The sequence below is a fragment of the Chenopodium album genome, chromosome 13, assembly GCF_948465745.1.
Source record: "Chenopodium album chromosome 13, dcCheAlbu1.1, whole genome shotgun sequence".
In the NCBI taxonomy this organism is placed as follows: Eukaryota; Viridiplantae; Streptophyta; class Magnoliopsida; order Caryophyllales; family Amaranthaceae; genus Chenopodium; species Chenopodium album.
The window spans coordinates 51,725,258-51,753,179 of NC_137846.1; the positions used below are offsets into that span (position 1 = coordinate 51,725,258).

The 27,922-nt window shown below is 32.1% G+C and overlaps 2 protein-coding genes and 1 long non-coding RNA gene across 3 annotated transcripts; 2 read left to right on the forward strand and 1 right to left on the reverse strand.

The window, feature by feature from the left end:
• Positions 1-14,526: 14,526 nt before the first annotated feature.
• LOC145576862 (uncharacterized) lies at positions 14,527-16,456 on the forward strand. Its single transcript, XM_081634566.1, has 2 exons — positions 14,527-15,664; positions 15,722-16,456. The coding sequence occupies exons 1-2, from the start codon at positions 14,923-14,925 to the stop codon at positions 15,856-15,858; spliced, it is 879 nt and encodes a 292-aa protein (XP_081490692.1). The 5' UTR covers positions 14,527-14,922; the 3' UTR covers positions 15,859-16,456.
• A 364-nt stretch (positions 16,457-16,820) lies between these two features.
• On the reverse strand, positions 16,821-17,875 carry LOC145576863 (uncharacterized). Its single transcript, XR_014098567.1, has 2 exons — positions 17,761-17,875; positions 16,821-17,189 (listed from the first exon to the last, which is right to left on the reverse strand). It is a non-coding gene; the product is annotated as an uncharacterized LOC145576863 (long non-coding RNA).
• A 1,327-nt stretch (positions 17,876-19,202) lies between these two features.
• On the forward strand, positions 19,203-20,724 carry LOC145576864 (uncharacterized). Its single transcript, XM_081634568.1, has 2 exons — positions 19,203-19,325; positions 20,115-20,724. The coding sequence occupies exons 1-2, from the start codon at positions 19,253-19,255 to the stop codon at positions 20,492-20,494; spliced, it is 453 nt and encodes a 150-aa protein (XP_081490694.1). The 5' UTR covers positions 19,203-19,252; the 3' UTR covers positions 20,495-20,724.
• Positions 20,725-27,922: the final 7,198 nt, after the last annotated feature.

Here is a 27,922-nt window from a genome sequence, read left to right on the forward strand (position 1 = left end):
GAATTATAATATAATAAATGTGGTAATTTATAAAACAAAATAAAAATTACCGGAGTGAATACAAGTAGAAGATTGAAGAATAAAAACTTATTGAAGTGTTTAAGAAGTTTAGTGTAGGATTTGGGTAAAAAGCAAAGAGAAAAAAAAAAAATCTACTAATGTCACTTAGTAGGATCGATCTTCTGACCAAGGAGAATTGCTATAAGTTAACATACCACCAAGCCACCAAATATCAACACCAATGTCGTGAAATCTTTAGTATATATACTTAAAAACTGCAGGGGCCAATTAATAAAAATAAGGGACACGGGTTTGGGCTACAAGGGCCGGGCCTCTGCCAGCCCCCTCTGTAACTTCGCCCCTGGTTGTTTCTATTGGTGTATTGCTTCAAATTAGGCAAAACATTAGTTGGAGTTTGTAATTGTGGTTATAAAAGCGGCTAGAAATTAGGAGTTAGTGATTAGTGTTCGAGTTATATCCGCTAGTGGCAAGGGCGGAGCAAGGGGGGCTGGTGGAGGCCCGACCCCCATGACCCAACTGACGATTCTTGTATTATGTCAAAGCTGGCCACTTAAGATACTAGAATATAGATTAAATGTTAGCTGAACTGAGCTGATTGGAGCTGAACTGAGCTGATTGGAGCTGAACTGAGTTGATTAGAGCTGAACTGAACTGAACTGAACTGATTGGAAATTAGGAGCTGAACTAAACTGATTGGAGCTAAACTGAACTAAACTGATTGGAGTTGAACTAAACTGAACTGAATAGAGCTGAAATAAATATTTTATAAAAGAAGGAAATTAGGAGCTGAATTGAACTGAACTGATTGGAGCTAAAGATGGGCACGGGCTGAGACGAGCCCGGCATGGCACGGACGCCGGCATGGCACGGCACGGCGGCCCACCTGTGGGCCGTGCCGTGAACACAAATCTCGGAATCAACACAGGCACGACACGAGGCACGGTGACCGGCCAGTGGATCGGCACGCCGGCACAACACGGGGCACGGCCCGGCACGGCACGGCACGAGGCCCGCCATAATTATACACTATTGTACAAATTTTGTATTATCGAAGCTCGTATTCCGTATAATAAATGAAGTTATTCACCAATTATTGTACGATTTTTAATTATCATTAATTATTTGTATTATTGGTTTATCGTACCGGCTACCGGCATATAATAAAATAAGTTATTCTTCAATTTTTTGTGTTTTCGGCTTATCGCACTCGTAAATTTTTCTTTTTTATTATATGCATTGTTGTTTTTTGCTAAATTAATAAAATTATTTATATAAACTTAAACATAATTAGATAAATAATTTATATAACCTTAATTAAAATAAAGTTGTTCAAAACTAAATATATAAACATTAATATAAACATAAATTAAGTTGTACTAAAAATTATATATATATATAATTTTTTTATTTACATTATTATTGTTTTTGAAAAAAATTGGCACGGTTTGGCCCGCGGCTCGACACGACACGGCCTGTCAGGCACGTGGGCCATGCCGTGCCATGGGCTGAGGTGTGCCAAATTTAGGCACGACACGGCATGTTCCGCCGCTGAGCTGGCACGACACGCTCACCACCGTGGCACGGCCCGTGGCGGCACGACACGACCCGTTGCCCATCTTTAATTGGAGCTGAACTGAACTAAACTGAAATTAAGCTGAAGTGAATAGACCCTAACTTTACATGGGAACTACCTTTAAAAGAAACACTACATGAGATTGAGATTAGGTTAAAAAAATATTAGAGTTTGAGGGATAATGTAGAACTAAGGGCCTGTTCACATTTACTGAAATGAGCTGAACTGAACTGAACTAATTGGAGATGAACTGAACTGAACTGAATATTTTATGAGAGAGGGAAATTAGGAGCTGAACTAAACTGATTGGAGCTGATCAATTGAACCGAACTAATTAACTGAACTGAATTGAACTGAACAGAACTGAACCGAAATTAAGTAAATGTGAACAGACCCTAAATGATAATGATTGCACAAGTGTTTTAGCTACTTTCACTCTCACACTATGTTGATCAAAGTGAAATGGAAGCCCCAAAATAGAAAAAAAAATGGCAGTTTCACAAAAATAAGTTTAATTTATACTGTATATAAACCTTGTTAATTTTGGAATTAGAATTTAAAAGTAGTTATTTTTATTTAGATAATTAGTTTTGTTTTTGTGAGTCATATATAATAGCAAAAGACTCCATAATAATAATATTACTATAAAAATTTTGTAATGCAATTCATGCCTAAAATAATGCTCCTTTAATCATGGGCGGATCCAGGGGGGTTCAAGGGAGTTCATTGAACCCCCAGATTTTTTGAAAAAAAATTATAAGTTTTGGTTTTTTTTTTTAAAAAAAAAAGAAAAAAAATAAGGTTAAAAGAAATTTTTGTGAAGTAAATAAACAAATATGTAACTCTGGCACATTGGTAAGGGAGTGACTAATAAAGTTGTGAGGCTCCTCTTGATCATGGGTTCAAGACTAGCCACCCTCATTTTTATTTATTTTTTATTTTTTATTTTTTTTTCCCTTTCGATTTCTTCCGTTGTTCTTCATGAGTTAGTCCATAGTTGGGTCAATAATTTTAGGAGTAGTATGTTGGTCATTTTGTTAAGTTAGAGAGTCAAATGAATTTAGAAGTTAATGAGTTTATTTAGTGGGTTTAATCATGGCATTATACTTTCAGTTTTGTAGCTTATTATTTGTTGTTTGTTAGCCTACCTATATGGCTCTTGTATTTGGTGAATTAAGCATGAAGAAATATTATTGAGTTCTTTATTTTACTTGCTTCATACTTATCTAATACGAAGTATTATTATTGTTTTTATCCTTTAGTACGTATTAGTTTCAACAGTCCTCTTATTCCTCTACTCCTCTTAATTCTTAAATCTTTATTTGTTTGTAAATTAGTGATAATTAGATTAATTATTGATTTGTTTAATTAGTTTTGATATATTGTTGACGTACAAATTGAATTTAGAAACTTAGAATTTAAAATTTTTACTTGGTCTTTTAATTGATAATTAGAAAAATTTTACATTGTCAAATTTGTGTTTATTGGGGACTTGGGATTTTTGTTTTTCCGTGTAATATTGATTTTTTGCAATATAATTATAGATTTATCATTTATAGAAGTAGTAATGTTTTAGCACGCTTTCAAAGTATAAAACTCGAAGAATGCTTTTGTAGGGTTTTTTTTTTATTTATTATTTTGTAACTGTTTAATCCATCCATTTGTAATAAAAAATTTGAACATATATAAAATATTTAATTAATATATTAGCATCTTTTGTTTTTTAAAATTCCGAACCCACAGTTCGGAATTCCTGGATACGCCACTGCCTTTAATAATACTCCAGTATTAACCTTAGCTTGTTATATTTAGTTTGTGTGAACTGTTTTCGACAATGGTTTGCAATAAAGTACTACAATCCAAAAATAAGCGTGCAGTGTAGGTAAATACTAAATAAAGGCCAAATTGTAGATCGATTGATAGTAACTTTTCTTATCTAGCCACAGCTTGTATTGCTATATAAATTCGACAAATATAATAGAATTGAACATAAAATAATAGCCAAGCTTGATCATTAAACAACAAAATGAAATCCATAATATTATATAAAAAAGGCCGATTTAAAAAACATAAATGAGTAACAATAAAGAGTTGGAAATAACTTAAAATCGGTACATCATACAAGAAACTCTTCCATATACTACTTAGAGTTGCTTGTATATGTGAATTTCGATACAGTGATAGTTATAAGGTGTCTCGATCTGTCCTTAAATATGTAGACCTGGTAGAGGTACGGTACAAAGTCCAATAACAATATCGGAATTTGAGCATACTAGTCCTTCACAACAATTATATACGCCTTTAGCAGCACATATATTGCCGAATCCTTGGCATTTTTCTGTTTCTTTGGTTGGCTCAGCAGCAACGACGATTGTTGGAACTGAAACAATGAATATTAATCGCGATTAATTAAAAATCAATGAAATATAAATGGAGTATTAATTTATAGAGTAATAAAACATGCTACATGCATGGATTGGAGATACAAAATGGCATTTTGGACTAAAAAGATTTTAAACCTTTGTGAAGCGGTACGAAAAATGTGTAGTACTCTCACTATCCCATAATACATGACACAGTCAAATATTGCACACATCAATGTACTAATTTGACTATATTTTTATATAATTAAATATTAATTAAAAAAGTTATAAAAATTATACTCGTATTATGAAACTTTATATTAAAACCTATCTAACATGTTTTATTTTATGATAATATATATATTTTTATTATATTTAAAAAATTATGGGCAAACCTAATGCATGAATAGTGAAAAAAAAGTCCAACATCTCATGCATTATAAAACGGAGGGAGTAATAATAAGTACTGTGGTAAAAGAAGATCAAGGAGCCAAACCTGTTACACTAAGTAGAAGAACAGCTACGAACATCATTGCCATCATAGTGTAATTGATGCGAAGGTTGGCCATTACGAGTTTACGACGTAAGTGATGATCAATGAAGTGAATGCAATAAGATTGAAGTACTTCAACTTAAGCTTATTCAATCTATATATGTATGTGGTTGAGTAATTATTCCTCGGCTTTACGCACTATTTATTCTGTTTGCCAAATGCAAATGACAACTAATTGTCTAGTGATCCACAAACAAAAAATAAAACTGAATATTTTCTCATAAATAATTAAGATAAATGAATCATCTTTGTAGTTGTTGCAGCCATGTCTTTGCTTTGCTGGACTCATCAATAATTAGTTATATCATGTAACAAGCAAAGTTGAAATTAATTATTATTATTATTATTATTATTATTATTATTATTATATATATTTTTTAATTTAACATACCCGTAATGAAGTACAACAACAAAGCATTAGGCTTAAAATGATTTGGGGATGACTAGCTAACACATGAATCATCATAATCACAAAGAACCCGTAAAATGAAGTCGAGGAAATGAATTAATAGACATTGCCGCTTGTTTATATACTACCTCCGTTAACTATTATTTGCAACAAAGGGGTATTATTTGTGAGATATAAAGTATTCCTTTGTTGCAAATAATAGTTAACGGAAATAGTATATACTTTGAGCTTATTTGTGTATATAAGTAGGAGTGAAATCTATCTAATTTTTTTTTTCTTTTTTTAAAGAAGATTATTTATTTATTTTTGAATCATCTAATTAGTTTAAATTTAGATAAGTTTGCTTCTAAAAAATACTCTCGTAGACTCGTAGTCTCATAAAATAGTCGCCATCATCCCCATCTGAGAGTGAGGGATAACTTAAGTAATTAGACGGTCCTCCCGATTCCAGGAGATACTGGGATCAATCTCATCATCACCCACCCTTGTAGCTCTCTAATTAAATTAATAACAAATAAAAAAGTCCGCATCTGTATTTTTACTTGGTCTTTTAAGCATGCATTTGATAAGGGGCGGATCTTGATCTAATGCCTTAGGGGGCCGGAGCCAAAAGAAAGTACGATACTTTGTTAATAATATCATGATAATGAGCTAATGACTCCTCTTAAAATAAACTTCGTATCAAAAACAACTATGTTCACTTTTTTTTTTTCATAGTTATTTATCTTTTTTTATTTATTTGATCAGCTACTTGGTAAATACTTTGATATGAAAAGGGTAATGTTGTTGCATATAAGCATTAGGAAAAAATGGTAAAAATAATTTCAATTTTTACGTGTTTGCTCAAAATAATCTTAACTATGAATTATTATTTTTTTTTAATAATAATCCGAACTTTAAGGGTCATTCGCTTTTAATTTATTGGTCTAAAGTAAGCAGTAACCTGTTAAATTTTTTTTGCTTTTGTTTTTTAGGGACATGTGCTGCCACGTAATTGGTTGAAAAAAATATCTAAAAAAAAAAAGAAAAACAAAAAAAAAAACTAGCCCCGCCACGCGCAAAAGTTAGAGTTTGTTATGTAAACGGTTCAAGTTAAATTAGTAGGTGTGCATGACTTGCATGAGTTGCACCCATAAGACATGGCTGCAACTAATGTTGTCCACCAAATAAGTATTAATTAACAAGCTGGCCTGGACACGTTACTATTAGTAAGTCCAGCTTATCTCTAATGAATAATTGAATAATAAAATTATTCAACTTTAATAATTAACATCTATCACTAGGGCAAATCATGCTACATTTGGAAAGCTATAAATACTAGTATCATCCCATGCTAATGAACATAAACTCAACAACCTTTCTAACATAGTAAAAATGGCGAGGTTTACCATCAACAACTTCGTTGTCATGGCCGCTATTTTCTTGGCTGTAGTTTTGGCTTTTACAAGATCAGGTTGGTTCAATTCGCATCGTCTATTATTTTATTTAATTTCATGTCAAAAGTCTACCGTATTTGTTTTAGTACAAGTTTTTTTTATGATGATAAATTATATTAAATGTCAAGAGTCTCATAAATGTTAATTTATTTTAGAAAATAACATGCTGATTGAGATTTTATGTTAATTTATTTACAAAATATCACTAGATAAATAATTTTTGTTTATCATGAATATTAACTAGGGCTCCCTCAATTTTTTTTTTTTTTTTTTTTTTTTTAATTTTTTTATGATGATAGATTATATTAAATGTTGTTTAATAATTGTGATTCATGTGCTACGTACTTCCAGCTGATGGCTCATATGATGGTGAGCAGCAAGCAGCTTATTACTCGTCGACAAAGTCACCACCACCACCACCACCACCACCACCACCGTCTAACCCTACATGTAGGAAGTTGCTTGAACTCTGTACAAGTTACGGTGCTTATAGTTGTTGCGGAGGGTTTGTTTGCGCAGGTAGGTTTGAAAACCTTCCTGTAGGAGTTGGAGTGTGTACGCCTTCGAATCAACCACCACAGCTACCAGCACAAGAGTGTCAAATTGCGCATCAACTCTGTCAGCCTTATGGTGATTATAGCTGTTGTAAAGGATTAACCTGTGTTCATCCTCGAACACTACCTTCAGTCGCGGGCATTGAACCCGAACAACTGATGCTTCCTCCTGGCGTTGGGATATGCGAGCCGATTAAACTTAAACTTTAATTTAAGATCACAGCTAGCTATATGAAATGTACTTGATCCATGGTCTTCTTAGTCCTTCATGCATGTTTTATTATTTTCATTAAATTTTTTCTATTGTTGTAAATTTGTTTAAATATTTATCCTATTGTATTTTGAATATTTGTATTATTACGAAATTGTACGTATCTTTGAGATTTATGCATTATTTTGTCATTTTTATTATATGGGGCAGCATTACGACGGATGAATAATTTAATTTTTTTTGGTCAGTGATGATAATGAACTTAAAATGTGCGACTGGATAACATGCATACATACGTATGTATATAGGGCCTATTGGATACTCAGGCTAAATTTTTTAATTTTGACTTCGGAAATTAACAAAGTGGCAAATTCTTCCTAAGACTTCATATACTCCCTCTGTTTTTAAATACTTGCTCCATTTATCCATGCGCGGAGTTTTAGGAGAAATTGGAGAAACTAATAAAATGTGGAGTTAGTGGGTAGGTAGAAGAATAAAAAATTGTAAAAAGCAAAAGTAGTGGAGAGGATTGGAAAAGCCAGAAATTCATGGTAGGTCCATTAGGTGAGAGAAATTAATAAACTATTATAAAAGCTTTTCAAATAAGGAAATGGAGCAAGTATTTAAAAACGGCCGAAAAAGGAAAGTGGAGCAAGTATTTTAAAATGGAGGGAGTATTCTACAACTAGTTGTCTAGTCTTATACTTCCCCTGCCTTTTTTAATTTAAACTATTTGACTGTTACATACACTATTCACAAACTACGCTTTGATTAGCTTTTGTGATTATTTATACTACGATAAAATATAGTCAAGTGAGATTTTTTTCTTTGAGGAAAAATCAAGTGCGATCTTGTTTAAATAGTTTCAATGCATATTTTATTAATATACACCTTTTATAATTTTTCAATATAGAGAATAAGAGATATTAACTATCAAAATAGTGCGTTAGCAAACGTGATAAAAGAAAGGTGTCAACTAAATTAAAATGGAGGTAGTATAAAGCAATGCGTAAGTTGATTGTTTAAAATTTAAATTAGTAAAATTTATTTTAAAGTATTGAGATGATACGTAATCCAATTCAATTGAAAAGATGTATTCCGTGTGAATGAGCTCATTACAATACATATTAAATGCTGTTGAGGCCATGAGAAAACCCACATGAAAGTAGTGTGTTATACTGTTATCCCACATTGAAGAGTGTAGAAAGTGTAGGGAAATGTATCCCACATTACAGAAATAAGACAATTTTGTCCACTTTATAAGGCTAAGGGGATACTCCTCTTATTGCAATATGGTTTTGAGGTGGAGCCTCCTTGGTCGTATAAATTGGACAATTGTGACAGGTGTGACCTAGACCCATTTATCAAATGTCAAATGCTATAATATTCTTCAAGAAGTTTTATATATTCACATATAACAATCAAGTATCATGAAAAATACTGTGGATTATTTATGCTTCTTTTTTTAAAAGACTCTGATTTTCATTTTGCTATGCTGGTGTTCTGACACCAAATTATATGGTCAAGTTCCGAGTTCTGCAATTGAGCATACCAAAATTATTTTGATCAATTCTCTAATATATACATATATCCAGTCTTGGTCATTTATTTTCTAGCAGCAAAGATTTCGAGCTTACAGGCATTCTGTTTTACTGACATTGACAGTTTCTGATGCAAGATCACAAAATTGATTTATTGGATTGAGATATCCATCACTCTTTCCGCACTCTTCCTCCTTTATCTTTTAATCTTTAATCTTATGCAAATCATTTAACCAATGCATAACTGGTATTTCTGCAGCACGTAACAGATGAAGATATGTACGGAGTAACAATAATATTGAAGATTTCTCAATCAACTTTGAATTGAAACCCTTGATACAGAGTATAACACTCATTAGATCGAGGTTGATCAACTCAAACTAGTCCATTTAATCATATCATACAATACAAAACTTAAATGGAAACTTTGTAAGAGATCAAGGTTGTAGAACTATGAAAAAAGTGCAGGTAGAATGGTTGATTGATTTATCTTAGAGACAAAAACCTGCACCGGCTACACCAACACCAACTAGATGATCAGAACGAATGCAATTTAGTCCTTCACAGCAAACGTATGGACCTCCTCCAGGACATAGTTGGCCTTTAGCTTGACATTTTATTGGTTCATTGGAAGAAGACGACTGCCTTATACCTTCTGATGTTGGAACTGAAAGCAAAGCATGAATAACAAGACATTATTATGATTATAAATTAACAAAATGAATAATGTAATAGGAGCTATATGTATGTGTAGATATATAAATCAACAAACTGATGGTTTTAGAGAGGAGAAACCTGATGTAGTAAGCAAAAGAATCGCGAACATCATAGCCATAACAGAGCATTTTATGTATACACTAGCCATTTGGATGTGTTTTAAGGATGAATAGATCAGAGTATGTGAAAATGCACTTCAAATTTACTCACTATTTCGTTGAATGTTGATATGATTAAAGGGTTCATCCAATATTGGGTATTTATAACAATTCATTTTACGTCATGTTATGATCAGTTGTAATATTAAATTGCATCATTATCTTTATCTTTGAGGGCTATGATTACTGCTATGTACATTTGAAGCATATACATGACAACTAATTGCCAATCAGTTAATTTTAATTAATTTAATAATCTAATGGATTATTAAGATGCATGAATTTCATGTTGTTGCCATGTCTTTTGGATTTTGTTGGACTTTATTGAGATCTCCTGGAAAGGAGAAATAAGAAAAATTCATAGTGTTAGATGTCTTCTGTATCAAAAGTAAGTCAACTAACGAACAAAAATAAAAGAAATTTATCCGTAATATATACTACCTCCGTTAAATGTTATGTGCAACTTTGGAATATTTTATATCTCACAAATAATACTTCAAAGTTGCACATAACAATTAACGGAGGTAGTAACTCTCTTTATCCCTGAAAGTTCAACTCAATTACTATAAACTCGAAATGAAAAGAGAGTCAAAATTTTGGATGTAGTTGGGGAAGTATATTTTTATTTCTCTTGTAAATTTGTTTCCCCAATTGGCCTTAGTATCAAAAATACTAAAAAAGGCTAAGAATATAGCCAAACTTAACATATTAAAAATCTTTCAAACACCCCTTACATGCAAAGCATAACCAAGTATCCCAAAATGATATAATTCCTAACAAACTTCTTGATTAGAATACATTAAATAAAGCATTTGATTTGGTCATGAGATATTGTGAATCTTGAAATCAAAAGACATGGAAGCAACAAACAACAAAAATGGCAAGTCACTAGGAGCAACTGCACAAGCTGTATATGCCAATTATAGTAATCAATCTAACACCTACCACAAACTGAAGACAATACAATAAGTTGTCACACAAATGTACAAATAAAAAACCTTCAAAATATATGCTACCTCCGATTTTTTTTAAGTTGCAACTTTTGGGGTATTATTTGAGAGATATAAAATATTCTAAAGTTGTAACTAAAAAAAATCAGAGGTAGTATATTTTTAGCACGTTAGGGAGTACTATAAATATTGAAACGGTGAGCCGAAGAAGCAGCAACAAACATTAGAATCAAATACATATTGCAACCAAGAGTGCTTAGCATTTTAGATCACAAATGGGGAAAACTTCCTCCATCAACTTCGTTATCGCGGCCATTATGTTAATGGCTGCTTGCATTCTTACTATATCAGGTATGAAACGCCATTCTACCTTAATATAAGAATCGTAAAAAACTTTCTTCATTAAGTTTGCTAGATAACTCTTGAGATCGAACTTGGTGTCCAAGTTTTTAATCGAATACATAACCCGCCTTTGCTCCTTAGTCCTTACCTCTCTATTCTCTACGAATTTGATGTTTTCAATGTTATTATTCTCATGTTAAAATGTTCGACTTGGTTTCTTTGTGGACTATATGCATGATTTTGAACCAAAATGAAGTTTCTAAGTGTTCTATGCATGTCCAAGAGAGTCTAATATGGGGAAATTCCCTGTTTCTCGTTGTGAGAAACGAAATTTGTTTCTCATGGAGACATTTTCGTGAATAAATCAACAACTTTTTCATTATTGTAGGCTTTACAATTGAATAAAGTTGAATAAAATTGTTGGTTTATTTAAGAAAATGCCATGTAAAACAAATTTTGTTTCTCACCATGACAAAATGGGGCATCCTCTCTAATATGGGTACTTATCGAGTAACATATCACTCCTTTATAACAACGTTTGATTTCTTGTTTCCAATATTTCCAGTTCCAACCTTGGCAACAAATTACAAGTCTACCGGACATTATGAGCATCCACCACCACCACCACCACCACCAAGGTCGTCGCCCACGTGTAGGAATGAAACTGAACTGTGTATAGGTTATGGTGATTACATTTGTTGCAAAGGATTAAATTGCATTTTAGGGGATCCAATCCTTCCAATAGGTGTAGGTTTATGTTTACCTTTAGGTGAACAACCACCATCAACTGATGAGTGTCGAAAAATTAACCAACTCTGTCATCCTTATGGACAGTATAAATGTTGTGACGGAATGAGCTGCGTCGATACTCGTACGCTGCCTCCGGTTGCCGGTGTTAACACCCAAAAGCTTGAGCTTCCACCTGGTGTAGGAATTTGTCAGGCCATAAAACTATAAGTACTAGTATATTGTTATACCTCTATCTTAGCTTATTGTTTCAGCAATTTTGCGTTAGTTGTATTCCTTGTATTTCTTTTGTGTTTTTTTGTTGTATCATTTGAAGTATTTATTTATTTTTTTTAATTTATAATTTTAAAGAATTACTTTGTACTATGTATGTAACAATTGAATTTAATTTTTACAAACTCGATTTTTCTTTGATTAATACTACCTCCGTTTTTATATTTGTTGACAAGTTTTGACTTTAGCATTATTCACACATCTCTCTTTGACCATGTTTTGTGATTTATATATGAAGAAAGATATAGTCGAGTGAGATCTTGTTAAATTCATCACAATGTATATTTCAAAATATCAACTTTTTATATTTTTGCTTATCGGTAATTAAAGATAGATATTAATGATTGAATTTGTGCATTTGCAAACGTAACTAAAGAAACATGTCAACTATAAAAAACAGAAGAAGTATATGTCTAGCATTGTCATAAGATCAATACTTTAAGATTAATAGATCTCTTTGATTAATATACCTCTTAATGGTACATAGTTTTTATTTTTGGAAATAAAACCATCGATTTCATGCTAAAAACATGTTTTTTTTTTTTTTTTTTTTTTTTTTTGGAAAGAGGGTCATCATTTGATTTGGTCATGAGATATTGTGAATCATCATGAATCAAAACTCAAAAGACATGAAAGCAACAAACAACAATTGGCTAGGCTAATCAATGTAAGCACTTAAGCACATCAAATTGTCCACCCAACGACTCTTTATTATACTTGCTTCTTTTTTTTAGTTGACACCATTTGACTTTTACAATATTTACAAACTACACTTTGACTAACTTTTGTGATTTATGACGTTTACACTATTTACAAATTACACTTTGATTAACTTTTGTGATTTATAGCGCGCTATCATAAAATATAGTCAAGTGAGATCTTGTTTGAATCCTCTCAATGTACGTATATTTTATCAATATCCGCTTTTTATAATTTTATAATGTCGAGAATTAGAGATATTAGTCGTTTAAAAAGTGTGTTGGCAAGCGTAATAAAAAAAAGTGTCAACGAAATAAAAAAAGAGGTACTATAACATAAGGAAACCCTAAATTATTTCCCAAGGAATAACATTAATAGCCGTCATAAGTGTAGCCGAAATTAGGAAACAAAACATGCTCGGCTGATCCTCGAAGAAGCATGGGCATGTTGGTTTTAGGCACGGGTGTGTGTAAGAAATTCCAGCTTGACAATCTTAAGTAAAACAACCATAACTTTTTGTTTTTTATCAGAATTGGGCATATGACCTACTAATGGAAAGCTTTTGAAACAAGCTATCACCTCCAACTTGTATCACCTAAAGATCATTTCTGGATTGAGAGATATGTGCGTCTGAATTTGGTCTATCGCCATTGTACTAGATTTCAATCACAATACAATTAATAACATCAGTGGGACATACGTCGTGTAATTCAGAATCGATCTGTTCAGTTGTTTCTCATTATGTAACCATGGTTACGTTATACCATTCACCTTGTTTAGACCAGTCCATTCAGCAAGTCCGGATTTAAGAGACTCATAGATAATGATATATTGATGTTTTATTTTAACAAAAAATACAATGAACATCGGATAAACGTCCCTTTCTTTTTTTAATTTTTGACGTTTGTTATGTTAATACTGGGGGGCAAATCCATGTTTCTCTTCTTGATAAACATGAAATGCATCTCAAGAGGGTAGTTTGTATTTTAAGGCCTAGTAGCTGGGGGTACAATCGTCTTTCTATAATATCACATAGAATAGAGGTGAATTGGGCTAACAAAGTTTTGTTGACGACATTAGTAAAGTACAACAACTTCCTTCAAAGTCTCAGTAGTCCCATTTACTCCAACCTCAACAAAAAATGCAGAATCTTCTTCCCTATTCACTACTACTCTTCTTCTCATCATCTATTGAACTTATAATTCTAGAATTGTAGGTATGCAAGGTTGTTGGTGGTTGCAATGTTAGGCAGCGAGTGGTGGTGTTATCCAAGCACAATAACTGAATTGAAATGTACGTAGCAAAAGCTCTGTATTTTTTGTGAATAATAGCGAGAATCCGAAGAGCATCTTCAATGGAGTTTCAGAAGCTTAAAGTCTACTTCAATGGAGGAAGTTGACACCCTTACCCTTTGGGATTGATTTTGCCCTTTTTTCTCCCCTTTATCTTAGGGTTTTCGCTTAAATTCGACGGGAAAGCCGCAGGAAATGGTGGTGTTTGTGGGAGATGGATGAGGATTAAAGCTCGAGCTCCTTTAATGGAGCTTGATGTGAGAAAAGGAGGAAGAAGAAGAATAGCGTGTTAATTACAAATGGTGACTGAATGTTGTACGACGTGAATTAACAGAATGCTTCACATTTCTGAGTGGAAATCACAGTCAGCAAATAAAATAGTATAAAATGCTTTTTCCAATGCAAATAATAACGAAAATGCCACTAGATATACACTCCATGTTTCTCAAGAAGAGAAACTGGAGCTTGCCTAAAAACTGGTGCTTTGATGCAGAGTTTAATATAGATCGGGTTCTGAATTTTACTCGTGCAAGACTGCAAGAGTGAGATCTAATTGATAGTTATAATGAACAAGAATGAAAATGATAGATAACTTTGACAATTGCTCTTTTATATTTATTGTATTAATCTGCTAGCCAAACCCTGTAGCATCAAAGGTCAATATAGTTTTGATGATGCCCCTGTTAAAAATAAGCTAATAGCTAATCTAGAAAAATCTTGTAATTTCTAGTTAAAGCTATTTTACAATATTCTAGAATAGGCTTAAGAAAATATCTAGGAAAAATCTAAGAAAAAATCTAGCCTAGAGGGAAGTCCTAGATAATGTTAAGTCACCTAGAAAGGTCTAGAGTAAAGGAATAGTAGTATGTCGGTGGAAAGAACCGACTTACACCTACTATAAATAAGAGTAGGAGTAGCCATGCAATGTAATGTAATTCACTTCATGCAATAATACTCTCATCCTTGCAACCCATCACGTACTACTTCCACTTCTATTTCCAACATTTGGTATCAAGAGCCACAATACCCATAGCCTTCCTATAATATCATACACATATTATCCCAAACACAACATAATATATAATGGCCAATAACAATGTGAGTTTTCCCATTCCAACTTTTGGGGGAGAAAGTTATGATTTTTGGAAACTTAAAATGAAGACGATGCTAAGGTCATATGGACTATGGACCTATGCCGACAAAGGTTATAATGAACCTGAAGATGAAAGCAGCCTAAGTGATGCTCAAAGGAAGAGACTTGAGGAGGAAAGGATGAAGGATGCAAAAGCATTATATCTCATACAAAACGCGGTGAAAGATACCATTTTTCCAAGAATTATGAGGGCTAATACAGCAAAGGAGGCATGGGAGATTCTACAACAAGAGTTCCAGGGAGATAGTAAGGTGAGAAGTATCAAACTTCAATCTTTAAGAAGAGATTTTGAAAATTTAAAGATGAAAGATAATGAGTTGGTTAAAGATTATTTTTCAAGAATTATCGAGATTGTTAATCAAATGAAATCATATGGAGAAGAAATTTCGGATGAAAAAATTGTGAAGAAAATTCTAGTATCATTAAATGACAAATTTGATAATATAGTTACAATAATTGAAGAAACAAAAGATTTATCCAACATAACTGTTGAACAACTTATGGGATCTCTGGAGTCCCATGAACAAAGAAAAAATCGTCAAAGTAATGATGAAGACATGATGGAGACCGCGCTTGCAGCAAAAATTTCTCTTAAACCAGGAGAAATCAAGAAAAATGGGTCCAGGAAGAAGGCCGAGGGTGAAGATGAAGAAGATTCACCAAAATACAAAGGTATGGAGAATAAATTATTTTGTAAAATTTGTAAGAGAACTAACCATGATAGTGCAGATTGCTACTTCAAAGGAAAAGCACAATGTTGGATATGCAAAAAGTTCGGCCATGTTGGAAAGAATTGCAGGTTCAAGAAAGCTGATGTGGAAATTGCCAATTTTGGCAAGGAAGATAATGAAGAAAGCTTGTTTTGAAGAAGAAAATAAGAGGTTGCTAATGACAAGTGCATTAGCAGAAATATTTGGTGACATGAGCACCAAAATTAAAAGGAAAAAATAAAGGAGATATATTCGAAAGGAGAATTTGGGAGATCTCTGGTGACACGAGCATCAGATCAGTTAGAAAGATGGTAACACGAGTACCAAAATTAACAACAAAATTAAGGTTGGTAACATGAGTACCAACACAATGACAAGAAGAAAAGTCAAGATTAGAAGTTGTCGGTGACAACAAGAAGAAACAACATTAGAGGCCGTTGGTGACAAGAGCATCAACAAAACCGAAAGAATATTTTGAGAAGACGACGTACAGTTTAGAGTACAAGATTTTTCAGATTAAGGGGGAGTGTTAAAAATAAGCTAATAGCTAATCTAGAAAAATCTTATAATTTCTAGTTAAAGCTATTTTACAATATTCTAGAATAGGCTTAAGAAAATATCTAGGAAAAATCTAAGAAAAAATCTAGCCTAGAGGGAAGTCCTAGATAATGTTAAGTCACCTAGAAAGGTCTAGAGTAAAGGATTAGTAGTATGTCGGTGGAAAGAACCGATTTACACCTACTATAAATAAGAGTAGGAGTAGCCATGCAATGTAATGTAATTCACTTCATGCAATAATACTCTCATCCTTGCAACCCATCACGTACTACTTCCACTTCTATTTCCAACAGCCCCAGTTTCTCATGGTACTTTTGTAAATAAACCAACAATTTTATTCAACTGTGAAACCCACAATAATGAAAAAGTTGTTGATTTATTCACGAAAATGCCCCCCATGAGAAACAAATTTCGTTTCTCACCATGAGAAACAGGGAATTTCCCTATAATTAAAACTTGTTTGGTTCATTCAAAAAAAAAAAAAAATTACAATACGCAACATAAAATGGAAACTTTTCTCAATCAACTTTGAATTGGATTGTTAAAGTTGAAACCCTCAATGCAGAGTATAACACTCATTAGTCCGAGGTTGATCAACTCAAACTAGTCCAGTTAATCATACAATACACATAACTTAAATTGGAAACATTTCTGAAAACTTAAATGATAATGTAGTCATCAAAGAGTTGGAGGTTGTAATACAATTATTGAAAAAAGTACAGGTAAAATGGTAGTAGAGTTGCTTGATATATCTTAGCCACAAAAACCTATACCGCCTGCAGCGACACCGGATAGATCATCAGAAGTAATGCACCGTAGTCCTTTACAGCAAGCGTATGGACCTTCTCCAGGGCATAGTTGGTCTTTACCTTGACATTTTATTGGTTCATTGGAAGAAGACGACTGCCTTATACCTTCTGATGTTGGAACTGAAAGCAAAGCATGAATAATAACAAGTCATTACTAAGATTATAAACTACTCCCCCCGTTTTTTTTTTTTTTACAAGCTAGAGTTGAGATTTTTCACTATTCATAATATGTCATCATTTGTACTAAAAATAAAATAAAAAATTAATAATAATAATAATAATAATAATAATAATAATAATAATAATAATAATAATAAAAAATGTCATCATTGACTTAATTTTTTTTACCAATAATATATAATATGTTGTTGGATTTGACATAATGTCTACTTTAATAAATTAATTTTTTTATGATTTTACTAATCTCTCATTAAAAATATTGAATTAATTTTTTCATGATTTTACTAATCTCTCATTAAAAATATTGATGGTCAAAATTGTGTTTCGGCAAATGTGCAAATTTGACTCTAGCTAAAAAAATAAAAAAAATCGAGGGAGTAACAAAAAAATGACTAATGTAATAGGAGCTGAGTAGTATGTAGATAGATAGATATATGAACGAATAATCCTTAGATGCATTACTATATATTTTATAAACTAAAATAAATTAATGGTTTAAGAGAGGAGAGACCTGATGTAGTAAGCAAAAGAATAGCGAACATCATAGCCATAACAGAACATTTTATGTGAGCACTAGCCATTTGGATGTGTTTTAAGGATGAGTAGAGTATGTGAAAATGCACTTCAAACTTGCTTACTGTATTGTTGAATGTTGATGTGATTTATCAAATGTTCATCCAATGTTTGGTATTTATAACAATTATTTTATGCCATGTTATGATCAGCTGTAATATTAAATAATTGCATCATAAGCTTCATCTTAGGGGGGTAAATTATTGCTATGTAATTGTACATTATGAAAAATATAAAAGACAACTAATTTCCAATCAATTAATCTTAATTAATGTAATCTTATGGATTGAGATGCATGACTTTAATTTCATGTTGTTGCAGCCATGTCTTTTGGATTTCGTTGGACTTTATTGAGATATCCAGAAACGAAGAAGATAAGAAAAATCATAGTATTAGATGTCTTTTGTCTCAAAAGTAAGTCAACTTATGAACGAAAATAAAACAAATTTACTCCATAACATACAACTCTCTATGTATCTAAAGTTCAACTCAATTACAATAAGCACTTGTTTGTGATAGTGTATAAGGTAAAAGGTATAAGAAAAAAAAAAAAAAAAGTGAAATGGAGTAAAAAGGTGGGTGAGCGCAAATGTAAATATTGTGGGGTAGTAAAGATAAGATAGTAAAAGAAGTTAAATTTATAAACTTATACTAAGAGTCTGTTTACATTTACTTAATTTCATTTTAATTCAGTTCAACTTCTAATTTCCCTCTCTCATAAAATATTCATTTCAGCTCAGTTCAGTTCAATTCAGCTCCAATCAGTTCAGTTCAGTTCAACTTCAATCAGTTCAGTCCAGTTCAGTATATGTGAACAGACTCTAAAAGCGAGTCTGAAATGAGATATATCATCATTTGTCTAAAACGACATACATACGAAGTGTATATGAAACGACTCAAAATAAAAAGAGAGTCAAACTTTTGGATTTAGTGGGTGAAGTATTTATTTCTCTTGTAAATTCATTTCCCCAATTTGCCTAAGTATCAAAGATACTAAAAAAGGTTAAGAATATCGCCAAACTTAACATGCAAAGCATAACAACGTATCCCAAAATGATATAACTCCTAACAAACTTGTTGATTAGAACACAATTAATATTCATTAAAAAAATCATTTGATTTGGTCATGATCAAGATATTGTGAATCATGAAATCAAAAGACATGGAAGCAACATGCAACAAAAATGGCAAGTCATTAGGAGCAACTGCGCCAAGCTGTATATGCCAATTATAGTAATCAATCTAACACTACCTACCACAAAGTGAATAAGTTATCACACAAATTTACAAATAAAAAACCTTCAAAATATGTATTTTTAGCGCGTTAGGGAGTTCTATAAATATTAAAACGGCGAGCAGAAGAAGCAGCAACAAACATTAGAATCAAATTACATACTACAACTAACAGTACTTAGCATATTTTATCACAAATGGGGAAAGCTTCTTCCATCAACTTCGTTATCGCGGTCGTTATGTTAATGGCTTGTTTTCTTACTATATCAGGTAGATATCCCATCCTACATTAATATAGATATCATATTCATATACTCAGTACTTTCTTAAGTTTGATCTAATACATAAGCTGTTAGTTCTTGCTCCTTACCTCTCTATTCTCTATGAGATTGGTTTCATTATATATTTCAAAATATAATTAATATTAAATTTTTGCATATATAAATTGATGGTCAAAGAGGTCAAAGTGGTCTAATTTGTTAGAAAGTGTATATAAAGGAAAATTAAACCATGTAACCTTGTCTATGCGTTTTTCTTATATAATATAATCCTGACTTTTACATTACTACTGTCTCATATAACCTTAAACTTGTAAAAGCTTAATAAATTGGATGGAAAATATAACTCCGTTAATTAATTTCATAATTTCTTTTGAAAGAATTTAACTTTATTATTTTTAAATTAAAATAGTTCAAATGAAAAGATAAACGAAGATAAATAACTCCTTTTAATCTTCCTAATTATTCCTTCCTTTTTCCTAATACAAATTCTGTTTTTATTTATTTATAATTTTATTTACATATATGTTTTGATTATTACTTGTAACAATGTTTTGCTTTTCCACCCATTTTAATGATGTTATGCAAGTTTAGTGTCATCTCAGGAAGTAATGCAAAAGTTAGGGTTACATAAGATGATCACATAAAACAAAAGGTTACATGGTACAATTTGAAATGCTATGAAACATATACCATTTAAGGTAAAATGAAGAGTCTGAATAACATATCACTGTTTATATACAAGTAAAACGTTTGATTTTCATGTTTTCAATACTTCCAGTTCCAACCTTGGCAACAAATTACGAGTCTGCCAGATACTATGAACAGCCACCACCACCAAGGCCGTCGCCCATGTGTAGGAACGTAACTGAACTGTGTTTAGCTTACGGTGATTACACTTGTTGCAAAGGATTAAATTGCATTTTGGGAGATCCAATCCTTCCTGCTGGTGTTGGTTCATGTTTACCTTTAGGCGAACAACCACCATCAACTGATGAGTGTCGAAGAATTAATCATCTATGTGAGCCTTACGGTCAGTATAAATGTTGTGACGGAATGAGCTGCGTCGATACTCGTACGCTGTCTCCTGTTGCTGGTGTTAACACCCAAGAGCTTGAGCTTCCACCTGGTGTTGGAGTTTGCGAGCCCTTAAAGTTGTAAAACATATTCCTGGGCCTCAACCATCAGCTTAAGCTTTTGGTTGAGTTGTTCCTTTAACATTTATTTTAATTGCCTTTTTTATTGTATCATTTGATTTTTTTTTTTTCAAAGCAGTATCATTTGATTTTATTATTGTTTATTAAACATAAAAGTATTACTTATGTAACATTTAGATTGATCTATATGGACTCAATTTTTGTTTGATTAATATACGTTTGGACTTGTCCTAATATTAGTAGAATAAGAAAATAGAAATCGTTAATACTTTTTAATTCATCAGGAAATTTTAAACCATACAATCAAACGATTGTTTCACCATTTCATCTTGAAACCATACAATCAAAAATTTAGATTAATGATTACTGTTGAGTTATATCGTAGTTACACATTTTGTTGATTATGTGATCATACGCCCCTTATTAGTTTGCTATTTTCTTTGGCTTTAATAATACCTTGTATTTTCGTGAATTAGTGTAGAGAATTGAATCGATTTAGTTACTGTTCTTTACAAATTCTATCTTCTATATTCTCCCTTATTATTCAATTAATATTACTAGAGTGTACCCGTGCAAAATGCACGGGATATATAAGAAAAAAAATTATTTAAAATATGAAAAGCTGATTTTGATGTTGTAATTTAGACTTGAGCTATAATGGTTGATTTTGGACTGGTCGGTTCTGTTGAACCCTAATTAGCTCTGTTGTATTGAGTATTAATAATCGTATTAATAATGTGTTGACACCTGTTGTGCTATGCTGAAATATGATATTCTATGCTTTGCTTAGAAGCTTAAAAAACAGGGTCTTACTCTTTTATGTCGGTGGCCATGCAATGCTATTATGGGGTTTACTTTTTCAAAGTTATAGATCGAGGTTACCCGTTCAGTGTTATAGGGGTTACTCGTGTTACTCGGTTAGAGTGTCTTGCTCTAGGGGTTACATACTTTGTTCTGTTGCAAGTAGTTATTTGGTGAGGCCAATTGTACATTTTTTTTTTTTATGATTAAAGATGTGGAAAATGTTTGGAGGGTAGTCCCTAAGAAAATGTATATAATTGAAGGGTTGGGGATTTAAAGTACTATAGTGAATTGTTGATAAAGGAAATGTATTCTCGTGCTAATGCATGACATATATTATACTATGTACCAAAAAAAAAAAAAAACTCATAAAATAAAGTGAAATGTTAGTACGTAGTGTTTTTAAAAAAATGAAATGTTGGGGATTTTGAGTGCTATATTGAATTGTTGATAAAAGAATTGTATAATTGTGCTAATAATGCATGTCATAAAAGTGTAATGTTAGTAGTAGTCCATTTGGAAAAAAGAAAACAAAAAGAAAAACAAAAAGGAAATAGTGAATGGAGTAGTTATTGATTTTAAAAAAAATAATAATAAATAAAGTAGTGGGATTGGTAGTTATTTTTTTCTTAAAAAAAAAAAAAACCAAAAAAAAAATCCTAATGCATGAGAGTTGAGGAATGAGGTTTTGGAGGCTCCTTATTCACTTACCCTACAATTATATATTAGATATACTCCTGGATTACGGTATTCCACTACTCCATACCCAAAGGGAACACTGAAAAACCATTGCCTAATATAAAAAAAGTGTTGCCTTGTAGCTAAGGCAACACATATGAGGTGTAGTTTATGCCCCCGTTGTCTATTCATAAGGCAACACATTTTTATTCAAAACAACGATTCTTAAAGCCAAGGTAAAATGACAGCTAAGGCAACAATTGTACAAAGGCAACAAGTAAAAATTGTTGCAACCTTAGGAAACAATTCAAAACTATCTCCTTATGTTATAATATATAACAACCTTTCACCTATTATATTTGTTAGTAATAATATAAATGTGTTGCCAAATATCTCAAAGAGTAACATGGTAAAAATTAAAATGAATCAACATGTGAACTCAACAATAGACAACAATAAGTCTAAAGGTAAGCCGAACATCAATATAGATGTAGTTTAATTTTATAACATAGCACATGTAAACTCATCTAAATCCCATAAACATTATATAATGAAATATCACTACATCATGTATCTATAGTCTATACCCTTAAGATCCTAAATAGATTCACAATTTAGTACATTATTAGTACTACTAATTTTTTGTATCTATTGCAGTACAAGAGGAAGGGGTTGTAACGTCCAAAGAATAGAGCAACTCTTTGTCTTTGTCTTCAATATATATTTCACTTCCATGTACTTTACACCCTGTAATACCAATTAAATAACAAAGTTAAAGAATAATATAGTTATCAAAAATTATTTTAAATAATTCAAATTCTTAACAAAGATAAAGCATGACATAAATTTCACAATGTAGTAAAAGAATTCAGCATATATTTATCCGAGTTAAGCTAGAAATTAAATTACTCCAATATGCTTCGGCTTGTGGCTAGAGGTTCCTGCTAGGAAGTTGCTACAGAACTTTATAAGAAAAAAAAATACCGGTATTGAGAATCTAATGATAAATGTGCAACACAAGATCAAATCACGAGTGGTTAATAAAAACCCTTGAGGTGTGGGATATGGACAATATTTTTGCCTCACTCTTGATATAGTTTAAATCTAGAGAAATAGGGATATTATCATCTCTCTTGAACAAGCACCAAACTGAAGCATCAACCTCTTCGATATAACAACATAATACAACAATAGAATGATATGAAAGCATCTTTAACTCTAAAAAATGAAAGCATCATGACAAGGAAAAACTGCAAGATATAATATTTTCATTAATCATCTAACGTGAGGAATTTATTTAACTTGAGATAACTTAATTAAGTCAAGGTTTCATTGTAAGATAAAATGTAAGTTACTTTTTTTTTTTTTGGGGGGGGGGGGGGGCAGCAAAGAGGGGCGCGGGACGCTCACATAATATGGACTTTAGTGTCCAAAGCTCCAATTAGACACCCCAAATTAAAAAACATAACCAAATTAATTACATTCTCGATATTTTCATGAATGAGGTACTTCTATTAGGAAAGTAAATACTCTAAGCAATTATTCTTTGGAAGCAAACACGACAAAGTAACCTGCATCAATATTTTTCTAAAATTTTTATTTAAGAAGAGCAAACCAAAGATAGTGCATGTATTCTACTCTTGAAAGCTAAAGTGGAAAGTGGACTTATGTTTTAAATCACTCAACAATAATTTTCATAAGACTGCTAATATCGTTTTGCATAAAACAATTGAATGAAAAAGAAAAGTAGAAGTTAGAGTCTTTGAGACTTACGCTGCTCAATAGGCCATAATCGAAGCTACTATAACAGAAGGTTGTAGATAACAAGAGGAGAAGGATCATCACAAGCCCATTGGTTTTTGGTTTCTGAAAAAGCAAGAAACACAAACAATCAAGAAAAAAAAACTTTTGAAGTAATCAACCTTACATTCTACAAGATTAATTGCCATTCAGATTTACCTTGGTCTAGTTTTTTGCGATAATCACATAAAATTTCGGTTGATCCAATAGTTTTTTTTGGTACTTAATAGGGTTACAGGACCAGGTTATAGTACCCCTACCCTCAAATTGAAAGTTATACAATCACAAACTAGACCACGAAAAACATTATTCACATGAATCTTACTTGCAAGATCAGAACTCAAAATCAATAGATACACTATAAACTCAACACAGCTAATCTTGTTGCAATTACTTGACTAATTGGAACATAGCAAAAGGGAGGAAAAAACAACTTAAAAATAATGTCAAAGGTGTTAGTATCACACTATCACAAGGTCTAGTTTCCCAACTGCTGAAACAACATCAGAAAATTATATAGAAGTATGAGTAACACCCTATCACAAGGCCTAGAACTCTAGATTCCCAGCTGCTACTCTATTACATACCAAGTATTTAACAACACTTAGATATAGTACATACAACTCAGCAACTTAATCCTTTAATCCTTCATTGTGAAAAGGTAACCATGAAAAGGCTAGTACTTACAGCTGAAGCAAAAAGGCAGGAGAATGACAACAATGTATCAGTTTTTTATTATTATTATTTATTTATTGCTGTAGCACAATTTTCTGGTTCGAGCGTACTAATATACTGACACACATAACACTCGCACACAACTACACCACAACAGCAACAAAAATATAGCAGTCAAACACTAAATACTACGGAGTAAGAAGTTAAATATTTTTCCAATATAATTCTTAAATAAAGTAAGAAAATTGAAAATTTTACCTGTAAAATTTGAAATTTTATTTGACCCTTGACCTTGTTGAGATGGAAGATATTCTGCCTGTAATTCAGGAAAATAATGCAGAAATAAGAAATGAACTTTAATTATTAATGACAATATGAATTCGAATTCAATATACAATGCAATCTATGGGGAATTTAGGTTACTGATTGCTAATAAAATACAAGTATGTGTAATTAATGTTTATACTCCGGTATAAGATTGTAAAAACAAAACAGCACCACAAAAGCCCCAACGCATTCAATTTTTCTTTAATTAATTTGAAATTATTCATGAAACCTAATTTTATTGGTTTTTATTAGGTTTTTTAATCATGCATTTTTAATTCAAACAAATCAAGTAACTGACAACAACAAAATTCATTTCAATTTTTAGGGATTTTTTTGAATTAAGAAAAGGGATATTTACAAGGGATCTAATTCGAAAATTTACATACCTCGCCTTGAACCTCGATGGAAAGTACTTTTGCTGAATTCAATCCAATTCGAAATTAATCAAGTAACAAATAGCAATTCTGATTGAAATCATGCATGGAAGGAGTAGCTTTGGTGATTATCAGATCAACGTCGATTATTATTACATTAGGATCCTTCGAAAAACAACCAACTCGATTGATTTAATCAGCCGAGAAAAATTGTAACTCCGGTGATCTCCACATCAGATCAACGCTGATGCAATTGGTGACTTTGACATGGGTGGTAAGGCCGACAAGGGTTTTTTTTCGAAATTTGATTTGTTCATACGAATTGTTGAAGAAAAAAAAATGAGATGGTCTACAAATTAAAGAGGATGAATAGAACCGAAAAAGCTAGGCGAGCGTGTTTTTAGAACTAAGACTCTAAGCGGCATCACAGTAACTGGCTTTTCTTGAGCCCGTTAAGGTCAATAAGGTTTGACCACATATTTGTAGCGGGCCTTTTCTACGCTAGGCGCCAGCTACTAATATTTGGTTAAAGTGAGGGATTGCTTAGATGGTTTGAGTAAGAGCTAGATGGTTAGGGCTTCCCATCCGGTTCCACGGGATATTGGGATCGATTTTCATCACCTGCTCCTGTGGCTCTCTAAATAAATAAAAAATAAATTAAAAAAAAAACAACTAATATTTTGTCACACTCTCTTTAACTGAGTTTTTGTAATTGGCCTTGGCTATGCCCGTTACTAGTGCTAATTTATTTGTAACCTACATTGGTCATGTCTGTTGCTTATACTCTTATATAATAACTGACGTAATATTATATGTTAGCTATTAATAATGGGACGTTACTATTGAGGTTTATTCTACTAGTGCTCTAAGAAAGAATTTTTCTTCATTTACCTTGAAATACATAAGAAAAATAAATATATAATGGGGTAACCCATGATTTTCATTTAAACATTTAATTAGATTAAACATCATATAGTTGGCAACACACTTACTAACGATGTGTATTCAATGAATTGATGTCATAGATGATAAGTGACATATTGTTAGGTAACAATTATAATGTCGTTATCTTTTCTAGCAATATTTTCTAAACATGTTGCCTTAGCCAAGAGAAAAGCAACACTTTAAATGATTGTTGTCTTTAGTGATCTATAGCAACACTTTTTTAATTGTTGCACAAGGATCTAGTCTTATTATTTTGGTTCATAGTAACATTTTAAAATTGTTGCCTTAGGTTATCAAGGGTAATAGTTTTTTTAGTGTTGCAATTTTAGGTGTTGCCTATTTTCATTATTTTTGTAGTAAATAATAATATATCACTTATTTACTTTAACATCATGTATATAAAAAAAAAACATGCATTTATTAAAATAACATGTCCTTATTTAAAAAAATAACATACATATAAATTGAAATAATAAGAGGTTTACATCAAAATAACATGAATTTTATAAATCTGGAGTACAGTGAAAGGATCAATGTTGAAAAAACAACAACATGCAAATATAAAATAACATATATATATATATATATATATATATATATATATATATCACTACTACAAAAACACCCTATGGAGTCGCCTCTTACAAAGTATGTGACACCTAAGGATAGATAAAAGACATCTAAAAATGAGTTGAAAGGAATAGACATCACCTACACTATAACAGGCGACACATAAACTATACGCGTCTCGTCTTTCATTATGTGTGACTCATAAAGTATTACTTTACGAGTCGCATATAGTCTTTTACTATTACAAGCGACACGTATGCCCAATTTTGTTTTTATTTTTATTTTCTCACATGGGATACCTCCCTGACTCCCTCTCTTGCGCCTCTCCCTCTCTCATTTTCTCTTGCCTCCCTCACCCAGTCGCCGATCTCTATCTCTTTGCTCCCATATCTCTAATATCTCATCTCTATCACTCATCCTCCTTCATTCTTAACTAGATCACTGCCATCTTCACCACCGCTAGCCCACTCTCACCTTTCTTCTCTCTCCTCATTCACTAGTGGTTGCGATGGTGGCGACGATGGCGACAATGATGCTTCAATTTTTAGGGTTTCAGTTGATTTTTTTTTGGGCATGAGGAGTTTCTTCAAATACCCATCTTTTAACGTTGATTATATCTGCAATATTTAGATCTTACGGAGTAACGTAGTTGCTTTTTTTTTTTGGTTCAGATAATAGATCTGAAGATATCCATGTATACGGGTTGTGAAGAGTATGGATCTGGGCTTGCATCTCCTCCAACAATAGCGGCGACTTCCACTTCTTCAACAACAGAAGCAGCGGCTACCACCTCCTCCAACAACCGCGATAGATTTCACCTCCAACCACGGTGCTTCCACCTCCTCCAGCCGCAACGTACCTCCTTGTAATTTCGTTTGAGCATGCTAAGGTTAGCGTTTTAGTGTTTTTTACCCAAATTTTTTCACCTAATTTATTGATTTTTATTTTTAGATTTTTAAATACGATGTAATTGATTCCTCTTGAATACAGTCCTTACTTTCTAATTGTATTTTATGTGTTCCATGAATTGAGTTTACAAGATTTGAGGAATACCCAGTTCAAAATTTGATGATTTACACTGTTTTTTATGCTCAATTAATGGATCCAAACCTTAAATCTTAGGTTAGGGTTCCATAATTCTGAGGTACAATTGTTAATTTTGTGCATTTTGATTTGATTTTCTTTGTTTTAGGTAAACCTCACTTCATTATTTTGGGTAATTTTGTTGTCTAACTGAAGCTCATTCAATGAATATTGAGGTG

Excerpts from the sequence above, each read along its gene's own strand:
- LOC145576864 (XM_081634568.1), top strand. The coding sequence starts at position 19,253 with ATGGGGAAAGCTTCTTCCATCAACTTCGTTATCGCGGTCGTTATGTTA. Across the intron at positions 19,326-20,114 it reads TTGTTTTCTTACTATATCAG|TTCCAACCTTGGCAACAAAT; the intron begins GTAGATATCCCA and ends CAATACTTCCAG.
- LOC145576862 (XM_081634566.1), top strand. The coding sequence starts at position 14,923 with ATGGCCAATAACAATGTGAGTTTTCCCATTCCAACTTTTGGGGGAGAA. Across the intron at positions 15,665-15,721 it reads AGATTCACCAAAATACAAAG|ATTGCTACTTCAAAGGAAAA; the intron begins GTATGGAGAATA and ends ATGATAGTGCAG.